This window comes from Dipodomys spectabilis, unplaced genomic scaffold, assembly GCF_019054845.1.
Source record: "Dipodomys spectabilis isolate Male_0828 unplaced genomic scaffold, ASM1905484v1 ptg000207l, whole genome shotgun sequence".
NCBI classification, from domain to species: Eukaryota; Metazoa; Chordata; class Mammalia; order Rodentia; family Heteromyidae; genus Dipodomys; species Dipodomys spectabilis.
Window position 1 is genome coordinate 10,325,350 of NW_024870884.1, and position 17,617 is coordinate 10,342,966.

Sequence of the window (17,617 nt, forward strand, 5' to 3'; positions counted from 1 at the left end):
GTATAAATTCTTTTTTTTGGGGGGGGGGGGGTCCGGTCGTGGGGCCTGAACTCTGGGCCTGGGCGCTGTCCCTCAGCTCTTCAGCTCTAGGCTAGTGCTCTACCACTTGAGCCACAGCGCCACTTCTGGCTTTTTTTTTTCTTTTTGCTTATATGGTGCTGAGGAATGGAACCCAGGGCCTCAGGCATGCAAGGCAAGCGCTCTACCACTGTGCCCCCTTCCCAGCCCGAGCATAAATTCTTTATAACTTTCAAATATATGTGAAAATAAGAGTGATAGGTGAAGGCTGTGCAGTATCTCATGCTTGTAGTTCCAGTTACTTAGGAGGTGGGTTTCAAGAAAAGTTTAGGACAGTCTGATCTGTTTATGACTGGAGTTACTAACTCCAGTCTGAGTTAGTAATAGCTTCATCCCCACTACCTTTTTCTTTTTTTTCCCAGGTCCTGAGGCTTGATTCAGGGCCTGTCTCTGAGCTGTATCTGAGCTTTTTTTCTCAGGGCTAGCGTTCTATCACTTGAGCCACGGCGCTACTTCCAGCCTTTTGTTATGTGGCACTCTAACACTAAGCCACATTCTCAGCCCATCCCCACTATCTTTAACAAGCAAGTTCGCCGGGCGCTGGTGGCTCACGCCTGTAATCCTAGCTACTCAGGAGGCTGATATCTGAGGTTCGCGGTTCAAAGCCAGCCCGGGCAGGAGAGACCGTGAGACTCCTATCTCCAATAAACCACCAGAAAACCGGAAGTTGAGCTGTAGCTCAAGTGGTAGAGCGCTCGCCTTGAGCTGAAGAGCTGAGGGACAGCGCCCAGGCCCAGAGTTCAAGCCCCACGGCTGACCAAAAAAAAAACAACAACAACAAAAAAAAAACAAGCAAGTTATCCCTGGTGGATCACACCTGTAATCTCAGTTATGTGCCTTCTACATAACTGGATTACAGTCCAGGCTGGCTTGAAAAATAACTAAAGCAAAAAGGACTAGGTATCTCAAAGCCCTGAGTTCAAATCCTAGTACCACTATATGAAATGAATAGCAGGGTTAAGGTATAACTCAGTGGTAGAATGCGTGCTTCATGAATGGGTTGAAGCAAGACATGTGGATAGATAGGGATCAGAGTTTACAGTTCCTGGGAAAAGAACATTATCAATGTGAAAAATGCAATAGTTTTCCATCTTCTCAAAATAGTAAATTATATAGCAAGATATATATATTGGCCACTTTGCATGTATAGAAATTTTTTTCAGAGAATTCATTTTTTCTGGCTAGAGTATAATTTGATATTGGATCTGAGAACTTGTTTAAAGTGTCAAATATTGAGATACTATACTGTAGTCTTTAAAATGTAAAGAGCACTTTATATTTCAGAAGGTTAACTTATTTGATAAATGTATCTTAGTTTAATTGATAAATGTGCCATAAGGTTAAACTAAGTTTGACCTTCAAATTACATTTATCATATAAGCCCTTCAAAGTAAATGAATGAGAACTGGTACATGCTTCAAGTGGTAGAACACTTGCTTAGCAAGTGTGTGTTCCTGAGTTCAATTCCCAGTACCTCCAAAGTAAATAAAATTATAGTAGTTTGAATAGCATACCAGGTACCTTTTGAAGACAATAATTCTTTCATTTTTAATATCTCTAGGACACAGAGCCTGACATCTAATATTTCAGTCAGTTTGGATGAATTTAAAAGACGACAGAATTTTCAGAAGAAATTTGAAGGCACAAAGAACAGTCAGACACTCACATCTAATTCCCTACTACAACTAACTCCAGTCATAAATGTTTAATTATATTTTGGAAACTTTTTCTAAAAATGTACAGTGTTACTATGGAGCTCTCTGTTTAAGTGAATATATAAGAATCCTCCAAAGCCAAGCATATATACTATTAACCTTATCACATTCTACTAACTGGCTTTTTTCCTTTTTGATATTTTAGAGCATTTTTTTTGTATTTTACTAGGAACTTATTAGGAGTTTATAGATTGCAATAAAATAACATGGATTCATGGGTCTTTTTTCCAATTAAACGTTTCCAATTTTCATTCATTGGTTTTTCAAATGCATAGTATGTGAATTTACTACCCAGGAGTAAGTGACTTTATCTGCACTAATATTGAGTTGGTAAGTGACTTTATCTGCACTAATACTGAGTTTGTAGGTTATTTGAATCTCACTAGATTTAAACATAAAATGCAGAAAACTGTTAAGGATTGGTAAAAATCTTTAACATTAGAAATTTATTTTTGTGACTTTGCAATAAGAATTCCTTTTATCCAATCATTGCTGCCAGATCTTTTCTTCAACCAGCTTGAACATGAACCAAATGACCACAAATATGATTGATAAGTGTCTACAACTCCTGCTGCAGTAGATGTTTGGTTCCTCCTACCTATATATATATAGCCTGACTTTCAGTGAAACATCAAATAATGGAGCTAGAAAGAATGGTTGCTGGATGGTGTGTAATAGGGAGTTCAAAATTAAAGAGATTTAGAGAAAAGATTCAAGGTAGCTGACAAACATTTAACAATTCATTTACATTTTCATCCATTTCTGCTCATAAAGCTATATAATAACTTTTCCAGAATCTTATCTGGCAGCCTTTTCAGATCAAGTGGATGGTAAGTTACCCTGAATTTGGCTGGATGTGGAATCAAGGCTGGTTTCAGGATGTCAGGATGGTGGTGCTGACTTATGGTTGAAGGGATTTTTTTTTTTTTCTGTGTGCTAAGGTTGTCAAAAGTCTTAGATCTCAAGAATAATTGACTAATTGGAAAGTGTCTTTCCAGCTCTTCCTAATTATAATGAAGGCCAGAGTGAAGCCCAGCACTGTTGGGAGCTACATGCAAACATTGTGGGTGTGCATAAGAGGGGAAGCAAGATTTGCTCTTCTGTTTAGCAGTGGTCAGACCATTCTTTCCATTATTAGATTTCAGTGTTACCTGTTCAGTCTAGTCTATCATGGCCTTCCAAATTTATGGTCATAAGGACTTTTGCAGCCCTACTCAAGGTACCAAGAGAAGTAATCTGGCATAGAAAAGATTTGTGGGGAGGTAAAGGCAGAGGCATGTTTTCAAAGGGTCTTACAGAATCAGACTCAGTGAATGGAAGTTTGGAGAAAGATTTCAACTCTGTATGAAGAACTTGATGTTTGTTGAGTATCTGAAGATGAAGCAGATGGTTTTGTAAAATAGTGAGTTTCCCTTTTTTTTTTTTTTTGTCGGTCATGGGGTTGAACTCTGGGCTTGGGCGCTGTCCCTCAGCTCTTCAGCTCAAGGCGAGCACTCTACCACTTGAGCCACAGTGCCAGTTCTGCTTCTCTAGTGGTTTATTGGAGATAAGAGTCTCACGGACTTTCCTACCCGGGCTGGCTTTGAACCCCGAACCTCAGATCTCAGCCTCCTGAGTAGCTAGGGTTACAGGCGTGAGCTACCAGCGTCCAGTGAGTTTCTCATTATTAAGGGCAATCAAGCAGATGTTTGGTGATCCTTTTATATCTTAGTTTTTTCCCCACTAAACAGAATGGCTAAAGTAGGTATTTTGAAGAATTCTGTGTGTGTGTATGTGTGCACATGTGCACATGTGTGTGTGTGTGTTTGGTGCCAGTACTAGGGCTTGAACACAGTGGTTTTTGGACACTGTCCCTTACTTTTTCATTGCTTAAGGCAGATGTTCTACCACTTGAGCCACAGCTCTACTTCCAGCTTTTTGCTGGAAGAGTTTCTCAGATTTATCTGCTGGTTTCAAACCTAGATCTCAGGTCTGAGCTTCATGAGTAGCTAGGATTACAGGTGCCACAGCTCCAAGGCTAAGGTCTTATGCTTCTAAGATTCAGTGAGGATCTTATAGTTAGCTCATGTAAGAATCCCAGTTATTGGGGACTGGGAAAGTGGCTCAGTGGTAGAGCGCTTGTCTTGCATGCATGAGGTCCTGAGTTCGATTCCTCAGTACCACATAAGCAGAAAAAGCCAGAAGTGGCGCTGTGGCTCAAGTGGTAGAGAGCTATTCTTGAGCTGAAGAGCTGAGGGACAGCGCCCAGGCCCAGAGTTCAAGCCCCACAACTGACCAAAAAACAAACAAAAAAAAAGAATCCCAGTTATTGGGCTGGGAAGGTGGCTCAGTGGTAGAGCGCTTGCCTTGCATGCATGAGGCCCTGGGTTCGATTCCTCAGCACCACATAAGCAGAAAAAAAAAGAAGCTGGAAGTGGCTCTGTGGTTCAAGTGGTAGAGCGCTAGCCTTGAGCTAGCGCTGAGGGACAGCGCCCAGGCCCAGAGTTCAGGCCCTACGACCGGACCCACCCCCCTACCCCCAAAAAAAGAATCCCAGTTATTGCTACCAGTTCTCCATTTCTTCACCTATCCCTGTCAATCTTTGAAAAAGGAGCACAACAGCTGTGTTTCATCTTCAGTTTTTGAACTGGAAACCGGAACAAGTCTCCTCATGTGTGAGGAATCCAAAATTATTTCTGGCTCTACTCACATCTAGGTACTAAAGAAACATACTGGGGGGTGGGGGTGGGGGCTGGGAAGGTGGCTCAGTGGTAGAGCGCTTGCTTTGCATGCATGAGGTCCTGGGTTCGATTCCTCAGCACCACATAAGCAAAAAGAAGAAAGCCGGAAGTGGCACTGTGGCTCTAATGGTAGAGCGCTAGCCTTGAGCTGAAGAGCTGAGGGACAGCGCCCAGGCCCAGAGTTCAGGCCCCACGACTGGACCCCCCCAAAAAAAATACTGGGTGCATTTTGGCACTCTGCATTTAGCTGTATTAAGTGAAGCCTATTATGAGAATAAAAGATTTGACTTCCTTCTATAAATTAATATAATCACAAATACCAATGGAAATAGATGCTACTAAATTGTTTCAGAGATTATTCTCTTAAAATAGGTGGTTTACATCCCCTCCCCATAGCCTCTGTAGTGTTCTAAGGAACCTTAGTTCTTGATACTTTTTGTTTTACTAAAGTTTGAACTTAAGGCCTTGAACTACATAGACTGTTGCTCTATGTCTTCAGTGATGCTTTTTTGCTAATTATTTTGGAGATGGTCTAGTGAACTTTTCTGCACAGGCTTTTAGGGCTCAGACCTCTGAATAGCTAGAATTACAGGTGTGAGCCACCAGGGACCATCTCTTGACTTGCTCTTTATGGCTATTTTGTTTTTAAATTGTGTGTGTACCGGTACTGGCTTAAAACTTGAGTTGTGTGCTCTCACTTGACTTTTTTTTTTTTTGTACCAGTCTTAAAACTTGAACTTAGGATCTGGGGCTGTTACTGAGCTTTTGTGCTCAAAGGCTAGCACTCTACCAATTGAACCACAGCTCCACTTCTGGCTTTTTGGTGGTTAGTTGGAGATAAGACTTTCCTGGACTTTCTTGTCCAGGCTGGCTTCAGACTAAGATCTTTAGATCTGAGCTTCCTAAGTAGCTAGGAATATAGGCATGAGCCACCAGAACCCAGCTATTATTCTATTATTTTAGTCTTGCTATGTAGGCGAGGCTGGGCTTGAATTCTCCCTCCTCTTCCACCTTCCTACAAGTGCCTATCACAGGTGTGTACCACGAAGTCTCAAATCTCAATTTCTTTTCTATTATAGCCTATTTATTCTCTGTGTGTGTCTCTCCTGTACTAGTACTGGGGTTTGAACTTTTCCCTTCAAGGTTTGTACTCTTGCCACTTGAATCATACCTCCACTTAGGCTTTTGCTGTTTAATTGGCAGTTAACCAGGCTTTTCTATCTGGGCTTGCTTCAAACTAGTAGTCTTCAGGTCTCAGCCTTTTGAGTAGCTAGGATTACAGGTATGAGCCACCAGCACCTGGCTCTATGTCTATTCTACAAAGAGAAAACTGTTCTTTCAAGGCAGGTTGATGATCTGAGCTTTGGAGACATAAATTTGAATCCCATTTCTAACCTTTAGTAGCTGTATGATGAAGCAAGTTACCAAACTTCTATGGTAAAAGGGAAATAGTAATGATGTCAGCCTGACCATATTTTTTTAAGTTTGGGGATAATGTATCAAAAGTTCTACGTGTATTTTTAGGTATTTATATTGTCACAAAACTTGCCTGGTAGTTACATAGCTAAATTCAGCCCCCTGTTTCTGTCACATCTGGAATCATTCCATTACAGATTTAGTCCTTAGGTAAGATTAAAGAAAATACTTTCCAGAAAAATCCAGGAATATCTGGGAAAAGTTTTCTGTCTTTAGCTAACAAATATTTAGCTGTTTTTTCTATAAAAAGGAATACAATCTGACATGTGGGCTTAGACATTGTAGACATTCATGTAATGTGAGGTAACATCCTCAGTGATGCGTATCTTCTCAGACTGTAGGAATTTCTCAGAAAGTAACTTGACACTCTACAATATTCACAAACTGTGCAATTTCTTCACCCAACTCCTGGTTAACTAAAATATTTTCTTTGCCAGTCATTGAAAATATACCAGCTCAAAAATGTAATCCGTGCTCAGGTATTGTAAGGCTATATGTGTATTTTACTCCTAGATGGTCATGAATCAATTATCACTAAATGCAATTTAGCAGACAAAAATGTTACAAAATGTCCCATCCCTCAGGAACAAAACAATGGAAAAGACTGTGCTTTAAGCACTGTGCTTTGCCATCTCATACAGTTATGTGAGAATTGAGAAGATAGGAAGTTGCCTAACAGGATGGGAAAGAGAGATATCAAGCAAGAAGGGAGTATCCAAGACACACCACTAGCCATTCACATAGCTTTCTTCCTTTTGAAATCTAAACATTTTCCCTTCATCAGAAGCAGTTTCTGTAATGGGTAATAGTGCCCTCTTCTGGGATAACTGTTATGACTGAAGCTTTCACTCCTACAGCTGGATTCAAAATATGTATGACTTAACTAAAGGAATAACAGGATGAGATATGTGGCTGAAGGAATAGAGAACTAGCCTAGCAAGTACAAGGCCCTGAGTTCAAACCCTATAGCACCAAAAATGTTTTGAATTAAAAGGTACATACATGAAGGGACATGTGATAAGTATGTTTAAAAATGTCTCTTTTCCAATGCTGTGAAAGCCTCCAGCTGGTGTGAACATCTCTGTACCCCAATTTCTGTAGTTCTGTGCTATCGGCTCATCTTCCCAATTTGCTGCACCATTGGTACTATTGCTTCTCTAATACCAAGATTTTAAAGTTGAATTGGCCAAGGTTACCTAGCTAACAGTGGCAGTGTTACTCTCTTCCCTTGAATTCTCCTTCCTATTTACACTCAATTTACACTCTCTCAACACTCAATCTTATTTCCAGCGTCTCAATTTATAGCTACTGTTTAAATTATTTCTCTATCATAACATTTAAAATGGTTCAGTTCCTCATCACCAAAGTTTGACATGCAGATGCAAAATGCAGTATAAAAATGGCTTTTACCTTTCTACTTTCTATGGAGAAATATTAAAATGTAGTCTTGTAGTTTCAAAAATAACCAGAGACAAGTTATTTAGAAAGTTCGTCTTGTTTTTATATCCTAAAAGTCAGTTTAATAAAGTAAGGACTAAGACAAGGAACTTTATAGAAATTTAGAAATGAGACTAGCATATAAAGCACTTTTTTGGGGGGGGGGTGCTGGTTGTGGGGCTTGAACTCATCAGGACCTGGGGGCTATGTGTGAGAATTATTTTGTTCAAGGCTAGTCTAGTGTTCTACCAGCTGAGCCACAACTCCACTTTTGGCTTTTTTGTGGCAATTGGGAGATAGGAGTCTCAGTCCTCCCTGTCTGGGCTGGCTTCGAACCATGATCCTCAGATCTCAACCTCATGGGTAAATAGGATAATAGGCCAAAGAAATTATATCTGTGAAGATAGCCAGAAAATAAAAATGTTCTAATAATTTGGAGCTTGCCATTGTGGTGCATGCATGGAAAACGCAGGAAGCTGAGGCAGGAGAATGCTTAGAACCTAGAGTTCATGATATTTTGAATTATTTTTTAAATTATTCATCCATGACATGTCATCTTCCCCTTAGTCCAAGATTTTTTTTTTAAATCCCTGTTCTCGTATTTTCTAGTTGACTGAGCAAGTTGTCTATTGAGAACATGGTATAGCACCAAGTATTTTCCAAGTAAGCCGCTCCTTGGGCAAAGATTTCCATGCCCTTTCCACCTAGCACCGAGGCCAAAGGCTCAGAAAGGAAGCATTTGTCCCAGCGTTGCTAGTCACAGGCCATTCAAAAGACACTATTGGCACTTGTGAATAGGACAGTCCTTTTTCAGAGTTGCTGTTAGCTTTGGCATACGTGCAGATACCAAAAAGAGTCCCGAGGAGCCAAAACTTTTAACTCTATATCCACGTTTAACCAAAAGAGAGCATCGGGGTCTTTTATTCTTAGCCCCGTTTGGTCGGTGTTTCTGTGCACATCAATCTTCTTGTAGGGCAACAACATGCTAGACTTAGGATGGGCTTGGGGATGAGGCAAAAGGATTTAGAAAAGCAGAAATGTAGAGAAGCATTACTCTCATTACCTAGGGGAGAAAGATGCTTAAAAAAAAAAATTATCTGAACACTTCTTGCGTTCGGGGTACCAAAGTTACATTCCAACAATCCAGCCCTGACGTGGACCTGGTGCACAATGCTGCACGAAGCCTCTGCAATGTAAGGTGGTTTTAGCCATTCGGTATTCGCGGAAGCCTCTGTAACTCTGCTCAGGTGGCGAGTTCCAGAGGCCAGCACTGTTCAGATTCGGTACTCAGGAGTAGCTGGGCTGTATTTCTGAAGAGTTCAGAAGGTGCTTCTTAGAATGACAGTCCAAGTAGCTGTCACGGCAAAAGGAAAAAGTTATCCTTGGTGCCATTCGTGCGAGTCAGGGGCAAGTTCATCCCCATCCTGCGGCCAAGCAAAACCATACGTGATGTAACATCTGTGGCCATCACGCCGTCTTCCTCTAGCGGGTCTCTGCGCTTTCCCGACCCACTGCTTCCTGAAAGCCTCTTCCCACAGCAGCTCTCAGGCCAGCGTGGCTGAGATCCATTCGGGAGCAGGATTCGCCAGTCCTGACGGGGCTCCGACCCATTGTGTGACTTCAGACTTCCACGCATGGCAGACGAGGAGACTCTCACGCAAACGAACCAAGGCCTAACGCTGCGCCCGCATCCTGCGCCCAGCGCCTAGCCGCTCCTCGCCGCCAACCTCACGCCCGCCGGACCCGCTCCTACCCCACCGAGCCTCAACGCCAGGCCGTCGGCCACGCGCGCAGCCGTTGAGCGTTAACGCCTCCCCCCCTACCCCTCACAAATGGGCGGGGCGGAGGCTGCCGCTTCCGGCCGCGAATGGCGAGGCTGCGCGTGGCGCTCCCACCCACCTCAGTACCCACGTGCCAGACGCCGGGCTCTCCCCCTCCCCTCTCCACCTCCTCCCCCCCCCCCCCACTACCCGTGGTGGTGGGGAATATAGGGTGGAGGGGGTGGTGGCTTCTCAGCCTCCGCGGTGCATGCTGGGAAACCTTGGAGGTTCTCCCGGAACGCTAAGGAAAACTGTTCCGAGGGGTGGAGGGTGGGGGGTGGAGGGGGATAGAAAAGAAGGGAGTGAAACCGAATCCTTCATTCTAATCAGTACGCGCATCCTTTATGGCGATTGGCCACGGTTTTATTCTAGAAGCCAATCACTTCAGAAAAAGGGCGGGGCATTGGAGTCTTCTCACAGTCATTGGTTGGGAGGTTGCGAGCTGGGTAGAGCGTAAACCGAAAGTATCGGGATTATTTTCTCCCGCCCTACGGCGCGTTTCCCGGAAGTGACGCACGAGCCTGGCTGGGCGGCCGCCCTACCCCCGCTTCCTTTCACGCTGTCGCCGCCGGTGGGTGGTAGTGCCCACCGCGCCGGGTGGGAGGCTAGTGGCACCCCGTAATGCCTGGGAAACTCCTGTGGGGGGACATTATGGAGCTGGAAGCACCCCTGGAAGAGTCCGAGAGCCTGAAGAAGGAGAGGCAAAAGGTAAGCTGATGATGGGCCGCGCCTCCTTTTGGGCTGCGCCGACTGGGGCGGGGAGGGGAACTGATGAAGGCCTGTCAGGACCGGGCGGGAGCATCCGCTACTTCCCTCTCGTTCCACCCTCGGCGTCCCGGGAGGTCGCTCGTGATTACTCCCGTCGCCACGGTTCCGACTGGAGAAGGACGGTTCTGGGCTTTGGGCCCTGCGTCCCGTGGCCCTTGAGCCCTTCGCGTCGGCGCCCGAATCTCCCCCCAAACTCCCACCTCCGCGGAATCTGTTTTTTTATTGCCTTGTCTTCCTTTAGCAGCGAGGCCTGTCATTTGGTTTTCCCGGGCCATCTTAGAAGATAATTAGGAAAAATGATTGCCTTGAGTGTGTGTTGCTTCTGTCACCCTGTCCTCTGTGTAAGAATCTTGAGGAAAGCGATCTTAGCCTTGCAAACCTCGGTAAGTCCTTGATGCAGGCTCAAGGAATAGTGTCACAGCCAGCGTTGCCAGGATTTGGCTGTGAGGGAGGTCTTGTGGGCTGTATTATTAATAGCCCTTACAGACAGTATTTTCAATCCACAAGTATTTAATGCATCTAATTGGTGCCAGACTCTGTTGATTTAGGTATGTAAAATGTTCTCTGCCCTCTAGAAGCCTGTGGAGGAGTAGGAGACTGGAAGGAAAGGGAGAAACAGGATGAAGTGCTGAAAAATACACAAATAGGTTTGTGTGTGTGTGTGTGTGTATGTGTGCGGTACAGGGACTTGAACTCAGGGCCTTGTTCACAGCTTATGCTCTACCACTTGAGCTATGCCTCCACTCTGGCATTTTTGCTGTTTGTTAATTGGACATAAGAATTTCATGCGGGACTGGGAAGGTGGCTCAGTGGTAGAGTGCTTGCCTTGCATGCATGAGGCCCTGGTTCAATTCCTCAGCACCACATAAGCAGAAAAAACTGGCAGTGGTGTTGTGGCTCAAGTGGTAGAGAGCTGAAGAGCTGAGGGACAGCCCAGGCCCAGAGTTCAAGCCCCATGACCAGCAAAAAAAAAAAAAAAAAAATTTCATGCAACTTTACTGTTTAGGTTAGTTTCCAGCTGCAATCCTCAGATCTCAACCTCCTAGCTAGGAATACAGGGGTGGGCTACTGGTGCCAGGCCTTTTTTTTTTTGTGCTGGTTATTTTGCAGGCTAATTTTTCTGCATAGGCTGGCTTTGAACCTTGCTCCCTCCTCCAGATCTTAATCTCCAGATCATGCTCTGCTGAGTAGTTACAATTACAAGCAAGAGCCACTGGTGCCCATCTCAGATAAAATTTTTGCAGGAGACATTTAACCTGGAGAAAAAAACATCTGAGGATAAAGGAGCAGTATTTGAAGGCTGAGTTTGATAAAATAATAAGATTTACTCTGTATAGTGTTAGAGAGCAGAAAGCAGCCCTCTAATTTATCACTAAAGGTAAAACTTGGAATTTCACTCAACCAGCCTCCTGTGCGTGTGTGCGTGTGTGCTACTTCTAGGGCTTGGACTCAGGGCCTGAGTCTGTCCTGAGCTTTTTTTGCACAAGGCTAGCACTCTGTCAGTTGAGTCACAACTCCACTTTAGATTTTTTGTTGTGGTTGTTGGTCGTGGGATTTGAACTCAGGGACTGGGTGTTGTCTATGAGCTCTTTTGCTCAAGGCTAGCACTCTACCACTTTGAGCCACATATCCACTTCTGATTTTCTGGTGGTTAATTGGAGATGAATCTCATGGATTTCACTGCCCAGGCTGGCTTCAAACTACAATTCTCAGATATTAGCCTCCTGAGTAGCGTTACAGGTATAAGTTACTGGTACTTGGCTTTTCCCTTTTTTGATGCAAGTGCACTTATTATGAAACAATATCCCCAACCTACAGTTTCTTTTATAGTGGTAAATATACAGAACTTTAAATTTTTGCTCTCACCTTCATTTTAAGTATATTCTTCTGTTGCTTTACATACATTTTTTTCAAGTATCACTGCCACCAGTCTCCAAACTTTATCTTCCAAAACTGAAACTCTGGCCCATTTAACACTGACTACTTATTTTTCTTTCCTCCCAGCACAGCAATCACTACTTTGCTTTCTGTCTTTCTGAATTCAACTACTACAGCTACTTATGGCTAACTGTAAATGGAATCCCTAAACAGTTTATTTTAGTTCCTTTTGAAAGTCTTGTTTTCCCTTGTGCATCCACATCCCCTATTGTCAGGGCCTAGTTTATACTTTTTCTAACTACCCCACTGTACAATCTCAGTCCTCTTTGCCCTACTACTGAGCTATACTCACAGGTACCTAGTATTGTCTTTTTTTGGGAGTCGGTCATGGGGCTTGAACTCAGGCCTTGGGCACTGTCCCTGAGCTTTTTTGCTCAAGTTTAGTGCTCCACCACTTTGAGTCATAGCATCACTTCTGGTTTTCTGTTGATTAATTGGAGATAAGAGTCTCACAGACTCTTCTGCCACATCTGGCTTTGAATTGTTCTTTAGATCTCAGCTTCCTGAGTAGCTAGGATTATAGACATGAGCCTGTAAACCCTGACACCTGGCAACGTTTTTTATTTTTATATATTTATTTGGTACTGGGGATCACACCTAGGATATTTGCTAGGCAAGTGCTTTGCCATTGAGCTATATTCCAGCCCCCAGTATTGTCTTTTCTTTATCATGTTGTTGGCATGTGCTTCCTTGTAAATTTTTATTTTTTTCTTTTCCTACATATTTCCCAAAGATTCTTTTTTTTTTTTTTCTCTCTCTCTCTCTCTTTCTTTCTTTTTTTGTCAGTCTTGAACTCAGGGCTTGAACGCTGTCTTGGAGCTCTTTTTGCTCAAGGCTAGCACTTGAGCCACAGTACCACTTCTGGTTTTCTGGTGGTAAATTGGAGATAAGATTCTCATGGGCTTTCCTGCCTGGGCTGGCTTTGAACCTTCTTCCTTAGATCTCAGCTTCCAGAGTAGCCAGGATTACAGGCATTAGCCACCTGCACCTGTCTCCCAAAGATGCATAAGAAAATAACCTCAATTTCATCTACCTTTAGTTTTCATTATATTCTTTTGTTGTTGTTGTTGTTGGTCGTGGGCTTGCACTCTGGGCCTGCGTGCTGTCCCTCAGCTCTTTAGCTCAAGTCGAGCGCTCTACCACTTGAGCTACAGCGCCACTTCTGGTTTTCTAATGGTTTATTGGAGAAAAAAGTTTCACGGACTTTCCTGCCCAGGCTGGCTTTGAACCTCGATCCTCAGATCTCAGCCTCCTGAGTAGCTAGGATTACAGGCGTGATCCACTGGCGCCTGACTTAATTTTCATTATATTCTTGTAGTTTAGTAGCTTTCCCATTGTAAATTTTCCAGAACTACTTGTTGATTGCTCTTTATGAAATACAGAGATGTGAAATGGATTGGAGCACCAGTGAATAGAAGTAGACCATTAGATTGCCTGGCATTGATAAAATTTTTTTTTTTTTTTGGTCATGGGGCTTGAACTCTGGGCCTGAGCGCTGTTCTCTCAGCTCTTCAGCTCAAGATGAGCGCTGTACCACTTGAGCCACAGTGCCACTTCCAGTTTTCTGGTGGTTTATTGGAGATAAGAGTCTCATGGACTTTCCTGCCGGGTTGGCTTTGAACCGAGATCCTCAGGTCTCAGCATTCTGAGTAGCTAGGATTATAGGCTTAAGCTACCGGTGCCTGGCCATTGACATAGTTTTTGAAGAGAATTTGTTTGATTATGTTGAGATATGTAACCAATGTACATGTCCTTAGAATAATGGTGAGAGTATGGGAGTGTGCATCAAAAGGCATGAAACTGGTATGAAAGTGTACATAGAGAGCAGAAACTAGGAGCATTCCTAGAAGGGAGAGAGGAACTATTCAAATATAATAGACATAGAGAATAAATAGGGCATGCAGATTGTAATGAAAACCTAGGAGATGAAGAATCTCAAGTACTGTGGTTCTGATGTGGAATAAGGTATTTCATCACTTTGGGATGTTGCTGGACTTAAATTTAGAGGTCTCACTTTGGCTTGCTCCATTTTCTCCCTGAAGTACTGAACCTAGGAATAGTTCAAACCCCAGGGCTAACTCTATAAATAATCTTAATTTTCTACAGAATTTACTGATTTGGAGAGGTGTGTAGTCCAGTTAACTGAAGATCAAATGATATGTAGCTGCAGAGCATTTTCTCATGTGTTATGTTTTCACAACTATTTTATGGATGGAAAAATTATATGCTGATGCCCTTTAAATATTGCATGTAGTGGTTAAAATTTTGATGCTGACAGGTTTTACTGTCAGAAATTGCTACCATATAATTTACTTGGCACATTCTGAATTGCTAAATTCAAATAATTTCTTGTAGTTAATAAATAAAACTGTCACCAGTTTGCTATTTAAAATTGACTAAATTAAAAATACAAATTAGAAGATTTCCAAGGTTACTGCCTTACCATGGAAAAAGAACAATTTTTGTTGTTGTTATTGTTGTTTTTTGGGTTAGTTGTGGGGCTTGAACTCTGGGCCTGGGCGCTGTCCCTCAGCTCTTCAGCTGAAGGCTAGCACTCTACCACTTGAGCATTAGCCCCACTTCCGGCTTTTTCTGCTTATGTGGTGCTGAGGAATCGAACCTAGAGCCTCATGCATGCAAGACAAGCATTCTACCACTGAGCCACCTTCCCAGCCCCAAGAACAAGTTTTGTCAGGTGTTTTTTGGTGGCTCATGCCTGTAATACTCCTAGCTCAGTAGACTGGGTTCTGAGGATTGAGGTTCACAGCCAGCTCAGACAGGAAAATCTGTGAGACTCTTATCTCCATTTAACTGCTAGAAAACCAGAAGTAGAGCTGTAGCTCAAAGTGGTAGAGTGCTACAATTGAGTGAAAGAACTCAGGAACCACCCAGGCCTTCCTGACTCATGACTGACCAAAAATAAATTAATTAATTAAAAAAATTGTATGGTTATCTTTTTTTTGTGTGTGTGTGCCATTACTGGGGCTTGAACTCAAGACTTGGTGCTCTCCCTTAGTTTTTTCACTCAAGCATGGTGTGCTTTCTCTTGAACTATAGTTTCACTTGTGGCTTTTTGCTGGCTAATTGGAGATAAGAGTCTCCAAGGTTTTCTTGGGCTGGCTTAAAACTGTTCCTCAGATCTCAGTTTCCTGAGTAGCTAGAATTACAGGCATGAGCCACTAGGCCCCACTAGTTTGCTTTTTCTTTAACTTATTATTTCTCAAAGTTAAGAGAGAATGCATGATATGAAAAGAAAAGAGTACAAGCTTTCAAATCAGATAGGGCTGGATTCGATTTTTAGCACTCAACTTGCAGAAATCCCACAGGGGGATCTCTGGCAAATACTTAACCTCTGAGAAATTCTGTTTGCTCATCTGTAATATAGCAAAATAATACAGGTTCATTATCCCTCCAAAATTCTTGGAGTTAGATGTGTTTGAATTCAAAATTCTGGGGATTTATAGAAGGGTGACAACACCCCATCAGGATTTTGCATCTGCAGCCTACAATTAAACACATCAGTATTAAATAAGAAGTCATATTAAGTGGAAAAAGAGAAATTACAAATAGTTTCATGTTATTTCTGGTTAAATTTTCCCATCAAATGAGTTCAGATCAGCTAAGGTTTTGCCTACAATTAAGTCACAAAAAGACTTTCAATTTTCAGAACTTTATGGATATCAGAATTTTGGGTGAGGAATTATGGACCTGGACTTCCCTTATAGGGTTGTTACAAAAATTTAAATGAGGTCAGCTGAAAATGCATTGTACATTACTGGGTAGGTACTCAATAAATATTTTTTTCTCTTAGAGATGTGAGATATTTTTGTGTTTTAATTTATAATTTTGTAGTTTCATTGTTTTCCTGAGGAGATATTTAATTTCCCTAAAAGTTTTGTGATAGGATTAGAGGTGGACAGGAGGCTGAGTTTTCAGAATGTAAGAAATGAGATGACGAAGACAGTAAACTGATAAGGTGTAAAACTTGGCATTAATCTGGGTTTCTGCCCGATAGGTTTTCAACATAACTGTAGATTAAGCTCAACTGGTTTGAGAGTCATGCTCTGACTTCTGAAGTCTTAAAAGCAGACTTATGACCCTCTTGTCATTGTTTCTTTGTCCATAGAGTGATAGAAGGAAATCAAGGCACCATTATGAATCAGATGAGAAAACAGAAACAAGAGAAAATGGTGTTACAGATGACCTGGATGCTCCTAAACCCAAAAAATCCAAAATGAAAGAGAAGCTAAATGGAGACACTGAAGAAGGATGCAATAGACTGTCAGATGAATTCTCTATCTCCCGTAAGTCAAGAAGAAAAGATCTACCAAATGGAGATATTGATGAATATGAAAAAAAATCAAAGCGAGTATCTTCTTTAGAAAGTTCTACTCATAAAGCAAGTGAAAATAAACTAGAGGAGGTATGGATACTTTTAATATTATATTTGACATATAGGCTGATTTGGCATTTTTGGGTAGATTCCCTAGCATTTCCTATATAGTGTTCAGTGTTCAGTTGGACTAGAGTGTCAGCACAACTGAAATCTGAGCTTTTTTTGTTTTGGCTCGTTTCTTTCATCATATGACTTTTTCTATTAGTGTGGAAATAGTGGACCTGAAACTTGTGATCATAATCCCTCCCTCCCCCTCTGTCTCTCTCCTCTTTCCCCTCTCTTACCCTCCCTCTCCCTCTCCCCTTTTTTCTCTTCATTGATTGATTGATTCATTCATTCATTTTGCCAGTCCCAGGGCTTGAACCCTGGGCCTGGGCACTGTCCCTGAGCTACTTTTGCTCAAGGCTAGCCCTTTACTACAGAAGCCACAGTGGTACTTGCAGCTTTTTCTGTGATTAATTGGAGGTAACAGTCTCACAGACTTTTCTGCTGGGACTGGCTTCAAACCTTGATCCTCAGATCTCAGCCTCCTGAGTAGCTAGTATTACAGGCATGAGCCACTGGTGCCCAGCTCTAATTTATTGATGGTCATTTACTACTATTTCTGTCATTCCTTTAGTCCCTACTTAATGTGCTTATAAATTGGCCTCTAACTTCCTGAAACCAAAAACTTCTTGTGTTGTTTGCTTTCTGTTTTTTCTGTTTTTGCAACAATAACAACTTTAGGTAGTCTTCAGGTCTCAGTGTTAACATTTGTATTTTTATATGTGTGCATTGTATGTATGTATGCATACATGCATGTATATATGTAGTATATATACATATGTACAGGTACTGAGGCTTGAACTCAGGGCCTGGGCACTGTCACTTAGCTTTTAAAATTTTGTAATTTTTTTTTTTTTTTTTTTGTAGGTTGTGGGGCTTGAACTCTGGGCTGGGTGCTGTCCCTTAGCTCTTCAGCTCAAGGCGAGCGCTCTACTTGAACCACGGTTCCACTTCTAGTTTTCTGGTGGTTAATTGGAGATAAGAATTTCAGGGACTTTCTTTGCCTAGGCTGGCTTTGAACTGTGATCCTCAGATCTCAGCCTCCTAAGTAGCTAGGATTACAGATGTGAGCCACCAGTGCCTAGCTTGTCCCTTTTTTTAAGTCTAGGCTAGCACTCTTTCAGTTGAGCCACAGTTCCACTTTCTGGCTTCTTTTTTTGCCAGTCCTAGTGCTTGAACTCAGGGCCTGGGCATTGTCCTTGAGCTTCTTTTGCTCAGGGATAG

At 42.4% G+C, this 17,617-nt stretch overlaps 2 protein-coding genes across 3 annotated transcripts in view; both read left to right on the plus strand.

The window, feature by feature from the left end:
* Positions 1 to 2,009, plus strand: part of Stox1 (storkhead box 1) — a 53,055-nt gene extending 51,046 nt beyond the window's left edge. The window contains exon 4 of the mRNA XM_042696470.1: positions 1,640 to 2,009. Coding sequence (XP_042552404.1) covers positions 1,640 to 1,787 — 148 coding nt within the window. The 3' untranslated portion in view covers positions 1,788 to 2,009. The remainder of the gene's footprint in view (positions 1 to 1,639) is intronic.
* Positions 2,010 to 9,761: 7,752 nt separating this feature from the next.
* The window catches only part of Ddx50 (DExD-box helicase 50), a 37,762-nt gene continuing 29,906 nt past the window's right edge, over positions 9,762 to 17,617 (plus strand). The window contains exons 1-2 of one of the 2 annotated variants that reach the window (XM_042696375.1): positions 9,762 to 9,954; positions 16,079 to 16,375. In XM_042696375.1, coding sequence (XP_042552309.1) covers positions 9,868 to 9,954; positions 16,079 to 16,375 — 384 coding nt within the window. In that variant the 5' untranslated portion in view covers positions 9,762 to 9,867. The remainder of the gene's footprint in view (positions 9,955 to 16,078; positions 16,376 to 17,617) is intronic. The other variant, XM_042696376.1, reaches the window with a different exon arrangement.